Genomic DNA, 13,715 nt, shown 5'->3' with positions numbered 1-13,715 from the left:
TAAATTTTTTTTAGTTATTAGTCTTCGATACATTCTTTATCCCACTTTGTCCAAACTTGTGCATAAGAAGCTAAGTGCCAAAAGCTTAAGCTGGTTGAAGAAATTAGGGTTTAGGGTTCAATGAATTCAGAAGAATTAGAGAGAGGAATTGAAGAAATTATACTGAAAGAGAAGGAGCATGGTGCACATTCACAGAACGAATTGCAGTTCACTTGCTTCACGGAACTCGTCAACGAGGCTAACCTTCATTTTCAGATCACTCGCTTTCCCAAACAGGTTTTTCCCTTTTCAAACGCTAGTTTCTTCAATCGGGTCATTCACAAACTAGGGTTTAAATCAATAACACAAAAGTTGTTGTCTTTTAATGCTTCTTCAATTTAGTAATTGTTTTGAATACGATTTTTTGTGATAGATAGATATTTGTGTGGATTGGTTATAACTCTGCAAAATTGGGATCGGTTTATGCAGCAGCTTCGACTCGTCCGGCAAGTGTTCACTTTCTTTTTGAGCTAGTTGTTAATTTTTGTGATTATTTTTGGATATTATGGATGTATGGATAGTGATTTGGTTTGTGGTAACAATTACAGAACAATGTGGTTTCTGTAACTTCTATACTTGGAGGGAATTCTGATAATACAGGTTCTGGCATTGCTCGTCGATTAGGTAGGTAACTGTTATGCTGTTTTGTATTTTGAGAAATCATTCCTCTGGTTCATATTTTAACATTATTTATTTGTTTGTTTATCACAGTGTTAAAAACTGGTCTCAATATAATCATGGCTTGCAATATTCCAAAAAATAGTCCCATGGTTGAGGTCTGTTCTCTCTCTTTCTCTCTCACTCATTCTTGGCACTTAGTTTAGGGAAGTTGTCTTTATTCCTTGTAAATGGTTTTCTTGCTTCCATATGTTATAGGATTTATTTGGAAAAAAAAATTATATGTTCTGTGATAGGAATGAGATGGTATAGAAGAAGAAAAGAAAGAATCCTGTATTGAAATGAATGTTACACATTTTGATTAATAGAGAGAATCTGATCTCTCCCTGGTACAGGACTAAATTACCAAATGAATGTTGTTCCTCTCACCCTTCTTCCTATTTGTATTTTATAGACAATATACTCTATTTTCCCCAACTACCTAATTAACCTCCTAACCAACTCTCTAATCTAACTGAGTATACAAATATTAAACCTTGGCTATATTTTTATTTCAAATTTTAAATTTCACTTGCTACTAGAGTTAGTTCTCAGACCTGCTCCTCCAAATGTTGAATCCCCTTGGGTCACATTGTTGAAAGAAAAACTGCCAAGCACATTGGAACTGTTGTAGTGGCATTTGATGGCATCCTCTTGAAACTTAGTGAATATGTTGAACCTTTTAATTAGGTCAAATTAGCAGAAATAAGCCAACACCAAGACTTCCAGCTTGTGCACATTCAGTAATATAGGTCTTACTGATTTATGTCACAAGTTGGCCCACTGTTTTAAGCTGACTCTTATGTGTAGTGCTTCTAACTCTGTGAAACCATGATATTATCTTTATGTTTCCTAAAACTGTTCCTTGCGTTTGGGCTGGGCCCAAGAGGTTAACCTGGCACTGTGGCCACTGTCTATCTTTTTCCACTTAACAATGATTCTGGCTCTTTGAGGCACCTGTGGCCGGTTAACCTCTCATGTTATTCTCTACCCTTCTTACAACAGCTCGGTCAGTTGGCTTGAGAAGTTGAACTCTGCCGCCCTCGACAAATAGTAGAGGATTGGCTTATTGCTTTGAATCATGCTTGGTTTATCATGTCTTTCTAATACTATGATATGATATCTTTTTCATCCGAAATAATTATACTCTATTTTGAATTTCTAGTGCCACCTTATTACTCTGAGTTGAGTTCATTGGTTTCATTCTTACTCTTAATATTACTTTACAAACATTGCTTTTTGGATGTAAAATCTCCAAATTTAAACTTCCAGTTTGTTGATTCATAGTGTGACTCGAACATTCTCTATAGTCTATACACAACTTTTCAGTTTGTATAATTTTTTATACTGACTGATCATTTTAATTAATTAACCTTTTATACAAATCTTGTTCAAATTTGTTTATCAAACAAGTCAGGATTAATATGGAATATCCCATAAGATATTTCTAAGCCTGAGATTCTATGCCAAATCTTGTAATTGGTGGTTAATTTTCATTTTTTGCAGTTAGTGTAATTTTAAATAACCTCTTTACTTAATTGTTGTAAAGTTGATCTCACTCTCCACCCAAATCTCACAATAGAGAGCCTTGCTCGCCGAACTACTTTATTTTTCATCGCTATTCTCATGTATTGATTTTTAAGTTCAATATTGGTTTTCTAACATCATCTTTAAATTCAATATTGATTTCCAACTTTCATGGATTGCAGATAGAAGCTGAAAAAATATTGATACAGAAACTAATTAGTCTTGGATATACCAAGTCAAGATTGGAAGGAACATCTTTGTAGCATGGCCTGAAGAGACTTTTTATGCATGCCAAACATGCATTATCGTTTATCCCAATGTGGACACCTATTGAAGACTTTTAGCGTTGTTTTTGTACACAACAGTTACAAACAGTTCCAAATGTTTCAAGGTTCATAGAAAAAATAGAAATTTTCTTGTATGCTTGATTTTTATAAGTTCTGGCTTGCTTTTGGGAACCTTGTGCTGGTGAACAAGGCTAGACCATAAAATTATGTTTTTTTTTAAAACCTATAACAGTCTTCTTTAAGGGTCTGTTTGGGAGTTTGGATAGCAAGGGAGGAGAGGGTTTTGAAAAAATGGAAGGATTGAGGGGGGAAAATTGAAGGATTTTGGTTGGAAGCGTCTTAGAGGTGCAACTGGGAAAACAACTAGGACCATTAGTTGGGAAAAAGGTCAGAAATATAATGATATAACATGCTAACAATAGATGGTTCCCTATGTAGCTCTCCTTTAAGGTGGAAGAAGCTATTGAGCAAGTTGCATCAAGCCACATAAACATCACATGACTACCATGATGCATTCCTCACAGTTTAAGAATATAAATTTCTTTCTCATTCAAAATTTAATTTTTATGATAAAAGAAAACACTTTTAATTCAATTTTGCATGTTTTAACCTCTGCTTAACACTGGTCCCAAGTCCTAATTTCTAGACATATTTAAGATTATACTAGCACTGTCAATCTTATTCTAAATCTATCAGCTCACATTGACCGGTCTAAATCTAGTTTCTAAAGCAATACAAGTAAAATATTATAACAGAAAATGAGTGATGTATTGATGGTGTAAATTTACACTGTCAATCAATGACGATCATGCATTTCGTCAAATCAGACTGAAAATTTTAAAATATATATATGATATGGCAAAATGATATATTTTTATTGGATGATAGTGTAAAACTTTTTTACACTGTCAGAGTATCATCATTAATCTTATATTATAAAAGTCACTAGTAGTAGAAAACGGTTCAACTCCACAAAATGCATGATGTAAATAGAATAGAAGATCGTTTGGATCAATGTGATCAAATATCCGCCTACATGGTGGTTTTTGGGCTTGCTACAATGATAAATATTGATCATATTGTTGGTTTTTCCACCATAATCCGCTATAGTGGGGCCATAGAAGAGGTGATATGGAGGGATTTTGGTTCTCCACCATGAACTGTCATCGACAACACTGGTTTGAATTGATTTAATTGAACTTATCTATTGATATAAGCACTTACGATATTGTTTGAGAGAGTTTATAAAAAATTACTACCTTCAATAATTGTATTTCACATCAACATTCATACATCAGAGTAGAGTATGAGATGTAGAGTAGAGTATGAGATGTAATCAACGTAGACTCCTAACTTCATTAACAACGTGTTGGAGCATTATGTCAATATTCTAATATAAGGAAATGAATTTGAAAAAGTTTTTTAAGTCTCACATTGTGTGTTAGTTGAAAAAATTTATTAGTCCCACATTGCTTAAGTGGGATATCTTAGCTAGTTCACTTCATTATATAAAGAAATTTCATGTTTCATTTTAAAAGACGCCAAAAAAATTTATTGAGTTTTTTCTTACTGACTCTGGTAATTTTGTATCTTTCGAATTGTCAAAGCGTCAATTTCTCTCCCTTTCTTTCTACTTGTTGAATTTTCCTAATATTTTCTTGAATTCTCTTTAGATAATTAGTTGAATTTCTCCTCGCTTGAGTTGAGAAATTACTAAATATTTTTTTATTCTCTTAGGAGAGTTATTTGAGTTTTTCATTATTTGAGAAATTACTTTGAGTTGTCAAATGGCCATCATTGAATTCTCTTTTGAGAATTATTTGAATTTCTTTTCGGATGATATATTATGACATGTCTTTATATCAGATATTACGAGTGATATTTATACCATGTTCAAAGGTCTTGGTATAATCAAATGATGTATTTCTAAGTTGATTATCTACCATGCAAGTAGTAATTGTACAATATAGAATTGTGTTGTTTTATCCTGGAGATGTCATGGTAGTAAGTCTGCTTTGCATATTCTCGGACAGTGCCATGAAACGTCTCAAAGAGAGAAAATTATTCTGAGACTCATCCCGGTAACTTCTTTTGTGGCCATTTTCAAAACTGTGTAACAACAATTTTAAGACGGTCGAAAAATTGTCATGGCTACCGAAGAAGTTATTGGTAACACAGCGGCCGCAATCTTTGATAAATCATTCAAGTTTGAGAATTTTCACTTCAAACGTTGGCAATCTAAAATGAAAAATTTCCTAACCTTAAAGAAGGTTGCCAATATTTTGACCGAGGGCATTCTGTTGCTCTTCTGGATCAACCGAACAAATTAATGATAAGAAATCTTGGGATTCAGATGGAGCACTTAGTAATGTTAAAGCAAATGATTTACAATTTAGGAAAGAAATCACCATATGGAAAGAGAATGATAATCTCTACAAAATCGTATTTTTAATAGACTCGCAGATGATATGTATGATTATTACCAATGTTGTCAAATCGAGATCTTACATAAGATCGGAAGAGGATATCAAAATCGTAAAATATAAAATCGTAATTAAGATCGAAAGATTCTACTCACTTATTTTATAGAAATGGTAGGCGATAACAAAATCGTAAAACATAAAATTGTAAAATCGTAAGATTTTACCAAAATAAAAATAAGGAAATGTTAGATTGACATCACTTTTGGTGTCGAACTCTGTGTAACTATACAATATATGTACAATTTTTTAAAATAATTTTTTTCTCTTTTTTTTATATACCAATTATAAATTATGTATTTTATACACTGTGAAATGTCAAAAATACAGATTCAGATTTTAGATTTTTAAATAACATCGCTCATAAAAACTTTCCCTTCAGACTAAGCTTTCTTAGTTTTTTTTTTGCATTGAGTACTAATGTGACCTAGTTCTCCATAGTTGAAGTAAGTTAGAACATTTCTCTTACAATCAACAATATGGTGTCCTGGTTTTTCACACTTGAAACATTTCTAACCAGAACTCTTGCATTCACTAGCACAATGACCCATCCATCGACAACTAAAACATCTTACAAAAGCATGAGTGTATCCCCCCACATGTCTCTTTCCCACCTGAAATCTTCTACTTCCCTTTATCAGCTGGAGCCCCATAAGGCTTTCCAAGGTTTTAATTTCCACTTTTCTTCTCGTTAATACTCTGATAACAATTAGATCTAGCACGACTATCTTCATCATAGATTCTACACTTATTAACCATCACGGAAAGCTGACGAAACTCCTGATACTTGATGAATTGTTTGATCTCTAGACGCAATCCACTCTTAAACTTGATACACTTAGAACCCTTAGCTCCTACCCCATTGTAATACGAGCAAAACCTAGACAACTCCTCAAACTTCGCAACATAGTCAGCAACACTCTTGTTTCCCTGTTTCAACTCAATGAACTCAATCTCCTTCTTGTTACGAACATCAGCAGGAAAGTACTTCTCTAGAAACTCGGTCTTGGAATTCTTACGAATGATCTCAGTACCTGCAACTTCAAGCCTCTTACGAGCATTTTCCCACCAATACTCCGCTTCATCTGCCAGCATATGAGTACTAAACACGGCCTTTTATGCGTCGATGCAAGCCACCACCGTGAGGATCTTCTCAATCTCTTACAACCAAACGTAAGCACCCTCTAGATCTTACCTCCCCTTAAAAGCTGGTGGATTGTTCCTTTGGAACTTTCTCATCCCTCTGAACTCGTCTACCATCCCATTTTGATTCTACAACACCTGATTCGCCTTACCCATTACATGAGCCATTAGCCTCCAAAGCATTAGTGTTTGCGCGATCATTTCTTCCACCCATTTTTATGCACACCGGTAAACATCCATTAGAAGAAACATTACATCGACATTATTTATACACATGTCACATACTCTGGAACAAATAACATTACAAAACCAGGAATGATAGACCAACCAAGCTCTGATACCACCAAGTAACACCCTAAAACCCCGACTCACAATTAAAGAATAAAATCAACATTTTAGGATGCTACTTGAACATGCATATCTTCTAATTGATTTTAAAACTCGCAACAAAACTCAAAATAAATAACATAACTTCAATTATCTCTTCAAATGAAGTACTTAATGAAATAAAAAAAATCAAACATTAACCCAAAACAAATTAAACGACTTGTTCCCTGATGTTACATATCAAAGCAATAGATCCAACTAAACAACAATAAAATAATTAAAGAAAACGAAGAGGGCTTTATAGTCCTCTTCCAACTCACTACTACACTTACTCCTTCTAGTATATGTACAACAATGTACTTAGTAACATAAAACAAACAAGAAAGAGGTGAGAATATGCTCAAATGTATTAACAATGTAAAAGAATGCAAGGGTATCTTAAATCACACAATCAACAACACATATTCAATTTACACAATAACATAATAATTCAATTCACATAGGCTTTATGTATGCAATGTGACTCACAACGTGACTTTATGCATGTGGTACCAATTTGGACATTAGAGATTTTTTTATTGATTTAGTTCACTAAAGGTTCCTCATTCGAACCGGGTTCCCACGTCTGGACCCCAGGTTCCCACTTTTGAACCCCGAACGGTCACTGGTCCCAACTTCTGAACCAGTGACTCGCCTCTTTCAACACACGTATAAAAATGATGTATGACATTTAAAGTAATGCAACAACAACAACAACACTTATGGTTCCAATTCTAACCATAAACAACATGCAATACAACATTCACAGTAGTCCTCACTTCTGAACTACCAACTTTAAACACAATTAATCATAATTACCTTCACAACACATAATTATAATCACCAATTCACAATTCACATGCATAATCATATTTATACAACACATCAGAACTCACACATAATTATACTTCTCTACTTATAATTATACGAATAACTCGAATGTTATTTAACTCATAATAATATTTCATCACAATAATTAATCTCAACAAAACACCTCAAACAGTAGCTAAACATCCATCGTACGCGAAAACATCATCAAAAAGTGAACCTACTGAAGGAGAATTGCGATCCAAAATGCAGCGAAAATTAAAATTTTCTCCTTTAGAGATCCTTACGAATGGTCATGATCAGTGATAGAATATTTACCTCTTGTGATGATTGAAACCTTTTGTGCAAATCTCTTGTGACGATCAAAACAATTGATGCAGATCCACGGAGCGATCACGAACGTTGAACGATGACAACGTCTCTACTCAGTCCACACGAACGAATTCCTTCAATCTCAGTGCTAGCTGGTACGAATGAAGGCTTTGAGTGAGTGAGTGAGAGAGAGAGGGAGAGAGAAAACGAAAATAATGCAACCGCAATGAATGCTTCTACACAAGGGTTCTATTTATAGAACCACTTGTGTGGGCTTAAAGCTAAAAAGCCCACTTAAGTGTATTTTGGCCCATATCTTATAATATGCCCAAAATCACTTAAGCACATGGTACCTTACCATATTTCGTATTCTACTTAAGTACACTGTACCTTACGATGTTCTACAACTCACTTAAGTGCGATGTACCTTACGGTGTTCCTTAGTTACTCTATCTCTCATCAATCCGTCCTTTGTGTGTGACCCTGTAGGTTTTCGTGACGTTGGCAATTATATTAAATCACGCATTTAATATAATAAACAGTGAGCGGTATCTAGCAACACATCACTGCTACCCAAGACACGAAAATGTCATGTGATCTGACAAATTCTTCTGTGATAATACTTATGTGCATAATTATCCTTTTGCCCTTATGTCTATATTGAACACAAGGCATAGACCGTGTCATTCTTGTCCAGTTCAATATTGGGCCCATAGACATTTATCCTGTTACGCAGGATGGGCAAATTCCATCTAGGTCACTCATGTCCCTCAGCATGCTTCGTGGAGTACCCATCAACTGTCTTTATGGTTATCCAGTTACAGACAACGTTTGATCAGCAATAAAGCACTTGACTCTATATTTAGGGTCCATAGTGGTTTCAGGTCGAAGAGTGGTATACACCATTATCACCATGAGAATAACTTATGACACTTTGCATAACATTCTATATAGTATTCTCATAACGGGTCAATCCAGTATAAATATTACTCTTAATATTCATACCTATGTTTAAGACTTGATAACTCCTTATCCATGATCTATGAGATGTGATCATCAGTCTATATACATAATAGTCTTAATACTTTAATGTTATCCCACTTCACAATAAAGCTCGACTACGGATACTTTAAGAACAGTGTCCTTATGTTTAATGTGATCTCATGATTAAGTCATACTTGATACGTTAAACAGACTAGCTATTCTAGGGACTTTATTAAACAAACATAATAAAGAAAAAGCCTTTTATTATTAATAAATAATTCGATACAAGTACCAAAAGTATTGGCCTCTAGGGCTTACACCAACACCTACCGCTGAAAAACGATCTATGACGATCATGACGACCAGCCCGTCACCCATCACGTGACCGCCACCTTTCACAATCTGCCGCCCTTGTGAGGATCGGCATGAGAAATCCTATATGGAGACTATGGCGGTCTCCCCGTCAACCTGCTGACGATCGTGACACCCGCCACGCTGTTGCAGAGGGCGACATCTATGTTTTGACCATGGGAGCTCATTCGAAGCTTCGATTTTGACCTTCAGCCCCCCCAATTCGCACAGAAAACAATGGACACATATTATACAACAATCAAAGCATCGCGTATACATCAATTATCATCCAATTCCATCAAGTAATCACAAATTCAAGGTTATGTTCATAACTTCAAATATACAACAATGACATTCATAATATTCAGATTCATACCATCCACCATTCATAAATTTCAGCAATATACAAAACACTAAATTATACATTAAACATGACAATTAGCATAAATTTTACACAATCATCATCAAAACGCATAAAATACAACAATGGTGAAGAAAACCTAGAGGAGGGTGAGGATCCCTCTCTACTCCTCATGCCATAACAGTTATATTAAAGTAGTTCCCCTACCTAAAATTTCAACAGCAAAACAAATTTGGCTAAGGTGTTCTTTTTCTCCCTCAAGCCCTTATTCTCCTTCTCTCACACTTGACTTTTTATCCCAATTGCACAATTTCTATGTACTAACTAGTTTTGCATCCTCTCCCTTTACTATTTATTTTAACCTAAAATATAATTAATTTCCCTTTTCACACATTTACCCCTCCACTAATCTCTACTTTCACCATACTATCTCACATCTTCCAATATTTTTAATTTCCACCCAAAACTTACAATTATACTATTTCTCCTATTTTATTATTATCCTACTATTATAATCAAATAAGCTACACTAAATTTCCATAAACTCAACAATGCCAAATAATCACATAACATATGTTATCACCAAAATAAATAATTAAAATATATTAAACCACTTAAACATTTAAACAAAAGCAACACAAATTAAATAAAATAACTTAATTGAATTTTGGGTGTTACAAGAAGGAGCGAGTAGCCTTGGTTGACAAGTTCTAATGCATCAGAAACTTAAGGCCAATGCTATGTAGGCTTAACACTAGAAGACACTGATAAAGGCATAAGTGATAATGTTATGACTGGCGTGAAACAATTACAAGCAAAGGAACTAGGGTTGCGTTGTTAAGACTAACAAATAAGAATGAGCGCTAGAGGACAAAAGTATGAAAAATTGATGCAAGTGATGTTTTGTCTCTCATGTGTTGGTACTATCATATTACTAGTACAAGAAGACAGGGGAACAATATATTTCTTGGACTTAACCATTAGATAATCATAAGGCTCAAGACATAATCTATGAGACAACATCCAAATTGAAGAATATATAAAAGGATCTGTTTTTAGATAAGTGAAGAGATTCAGAAATTTAGATACAGAAAGTTAGTAACAAAGGGATAAGGAAGAATCAGAGTCTGACACGCCTCTCGTCCTATCATTTCTGAAGGAATACTGCACAATCAGGTGTGACACAAGATGCCTCTTGTTGGTTGAAGGCTATAAGTAGTTGAAGTGTCACTCTTAGATTTTATATTTTCATTTATTTACTTTTTAGAAATGTTGAACTTACGAACATATATTATATTGTATTTACTTTGCTCATTATGAGTTAAAACTCTTAAGTTGGTCAATGAGAAATTTCATGAGAAATTAATCTTTTGTGTTATTATATGGTATTAGTGATTTATTTTGTCACATATTGGTGCTATATATTTATTTATTTTATTTCTTTGACTGATCTTCTTAGAAAAAGATAACAATTTATTAGTATTGAAGGATCTTTTAATAAATAGAATTCATGACAAATATGATTAAAAAAAAGTATGTAGGAATATTTTGTCACTTTAATTTCTTTAAGAATAAAGAGCTAGCATCATAAGAGAAAGAAGGATTTATAAAATAGATGAATAGATGTTATTATAGGGCTTAAGAATTTGCTCCATAGTGAATTATGCATATGCTTAGACATCGTAGGTATACATCACTAGATCATATTCAATGGATCGTTTTCTAACATGTTCTTCCACTCTGGTTAAAACCCTTACTTTCTAATTGTAGTTTCTTGTTTCTGATCAAGTGACAACCATCGATTTATTTATTAATTTTTCTCTTATTCTTTTCACAAACTCTTAGATTGAAAATCAACTTAAATTAGTATAATCTATATAGAATTGATAATCTTACTTTTAATACTTTCTACTAATTGTGTGCATACTTACATATGAATATATTATATGATAATAAGGCTATTATATATAATGCTAGGAACCTGAATTAGCGTGATAGAACAAACCATGCGAAGATAGAGAGATACTTCATCAAGGAGAAAACTATTAACCATATTTCATCTTATTAGCAAATTGCAGATATTCTAATAATAAAATCAATGTGATATAACTGCAGATATTCTAACAAAAACCTTAATAATGTATACGAAAATCAATGTGGTATAATCAACATCTACCACGGAAGAATCAACATATAATCAAATTACTTTGTTTTGTACAATCCATTAGGATTTAATGTAAATAGTAATTAGTTGTTTTTCTGTTTTTACAGTAATTATAATTAACACAGAAAGATTAATTCCCATAATTTTTTTAATATTTTCTAATTTTTAGGTTAGATATATGTTTCAATTTATGCCCTAAATATATACCGCATATGTATTTGTTATCATTCAAAAAATAATAATAATAACAATATAAATCATCAAATTCAAGTCGGATGAAATTGAAATAGAGAAAGATATTTGGTGTTTTATATGATACAAAAGGTACCATTTAAACTAAAACAAAAATTGAATTGAATTGCGGTAAGATCAACGATTTTGTAACGGACAAAATATAGGACGGTTAAAAATCAACACGAGAATAAAATAAATGTAGCAAAGATGATGATGTTGTGGTGGTTGTGACTCGACATAATAACATATAGAGATAAAACATGTAAGTTTTATAGTAAAGAGAATAAACCAGATAGAGAGAACGCAAACAATTCAAGAAAGACCCAAAAGGACTATAAAATAAGTAATTAAGAAAGATATTGAGATTAATGTTTGAATAGAAGCATGATCTTTGATAGGGGTGTACACGGATTGAGTTGGACCGGATTTGGTATAATTCATTACCCAACTCATTCGAACTTCAATGGATTGCGTTTTTCTTCCAATCTGCAATTTCATTGTCAAAACTGACACGAACGGGCTCATCCATTTATAGGTTGGATTATGTTGGATTTACAAATTGTGTTTCAAATATAAAAAAATTATGATTCTTTTTATCGGTTTAAAAAAATATAACACAATTTAATACGATCATACTCATTTATAATTAAGGGTGGAAATAGGTCAGACCGACTAACAGAGGTCTAGACCTAACCTATATAGGCTCAGGTCGGACCTGATTTTTTTTTTAAATAGAAAAAACTTTTTTTAATAAGCCTATTTAGTTAAAAAATTTAGGCCTCAAGCCATAAAAAAAATTTTAAGCCTATTAGACCGACCTATTTAAATAATATGAATAATTTATTTATTATCACTATAGTATATTTTGTATTTTGAATTAAAATATATAAATAAAACTTGATTATTTTGGAAAACTTATGAAAATAAGATGAAAAATCTTATGGACAATGTCATAAGTTATTTTCATAAGTTCTCTTAAAAATAGTCTCAAAAAATTTATGCTAATAGACAAGTTATAAGTCAATGCAAACTTAGTCTTCTTGGTCTTTTAGTTTTTTTAGTCTAATTAAATATTATTTGAATTGCTTATTTACATGTCTAAAATAAATAGGTTTTTATGTAGACTAACAAACTAACTAGACCTTCGAAAAAGTCATGCTCGGGCTTAAAAATAAACCTATGACAGACTACAGATCAGATTTAGGTTTCAATTTTTTTAACTGACCAAACTTAAATTTGGCAAAATCTAACTCGACCTAACCTATTTCCACCCCTATTTATAATACTCAAATTCGACTAAACATATCATATAATATCTAATAAAATTCATCAACACGACATAAAATTTAATAATATTATAAAATTCAATAAGACACATTATTTTTATAAAATACATAAGTTGAAAATACTACAAAAGAAAATAAAAAATAATATTTAATCTTAAAATTACATAAACTCATTTGTCAAAATAATATTTAATCTTAAAATTACATAAACTCATTTATCTAATAATATTATTGATAGAGAATAAAAATAAATAAAATTAAATAAAAATAATGACTATTAATGAAATATTAATTTTATATTTTAATTTAAAATAATAAAAATAATAAGAAATTACTAAAGACAGAATCAACATATCCGTGAGTTGCAAAACTCAAACTAAATTATACGGATTATTATGAATTAAGTTGTACACACCCATCAATAAACGGATTCGAATAATTTATGAATTGATTTAATTTAGGTCAGTAGATTCGTGGATCGACCCACATCCATTAACGTCCTTAATTGTTGATAGAATATTATTGCAATAGTTAATTCATGTAGCCAGTTGTTCTGGAAGAAAAATAATCACCAAAGTTAGATTTCTCAAATTGATTTTCAAATATTTCTGATATACAAAGTGAGTTAGCAAATTTTAAATCAAAGTGATTTAGCAACTTTTCATCTTAAACAATAATGGATGTAATTTTATACAA

At 32.3% G+C, this 13,715-nt stretch overlaps 2 protein-coding genes across 2 annotated transcripts; one reads left to right on the top strand and one right to left on the bottom strand.

The window, feature by feature from the left end:
- The first annotated feature begins 22 nt into the window (after nt 1-22).
- Nucleotides 23-2,731, top strand: LOC127073848 (uncharacterized). Its single transcript, XM_051015119.1, has 5 exons — nt 23-276; nt 417-485; nt 588-663; nt 751-815; nt 2,406-2,731. Exons 1-5 carry the CDS (start codon nt 121-123, stop codon nt 2,484-2,486), a joined length of 447 nt encoding a protein of 148 aa, XP_050871076.1. The 5' UTR covers nt 23-120; the 3' UTR covers nt 2,487-2,731.
- A 2,928-nt stretch (nt 2,732-5,659) lies between these two features.
- On the bottom strand, nt 5,660-6,085 carry LOC127088221 (uncharacterized). Its single transcript, XM_051029137.1, has one exon. It carries the CDS (start codon nt 6,083-6,085, stop codon nt 5,660-5,662), a length of 426 nt encoding a protein of 141 aa, XP_050885094.1.
- Between the last annotated feature and the right edge of the window lie 7,630 nt (nt 6,086-13,715).

This window comes from Lathyrus oleraceus, chromosome 1 (genome assembly GCF_024323335.1).
Source record: "Lathyrus oleraceus cultivar Zhongwan6 chromosome 1, CAAS_Psat_ZW6_1.0, whole genome shotgun sequence".
Taxonomy (NCBI): Eukaryota; Viridiplantae; Streptophyta; class Magnoliopsida; order Fabales; family Fabaceae; genus Lathyrus; species Lathyrus oleraceus.
The sequence above is the reverse complement of the archived record's forward strand: the minus strand, read 5'-3'. Positions and strand labels throughout refer to the sequence as shown.

Bases quoted from the DNA above. Each gene is read 5' to 3' on its own strand.
- LOC127073848 (XM_051015119.1), top strand. From the start codon at position 121: ATGAATTCAGAAGAATTAGAGAGAGGAATTGAAGAAATTATACTGAAA. The intron at 277-416 runs GTTTTTCCCTTT...TGTGATAGATAG, and splicing joins TCACTCGCTTTCCCAAACAG to ATATTTGTGTGGATTGGTTA. The intron at 664-750 runs GTAGGTAACTGT...TGTTTATCACAG, and splicing joins TGGCATTGCTCGTCGATTAG to TGTTAAAAACTGGTCTCAAT.
- LOC127088221 (XM_051029137.1), bottom strand. From the start codon at position 6,085: ATGCTGGCAGATGAAGCGGAGTATTGGTGGGAAAATGCTCGTAAGAGG.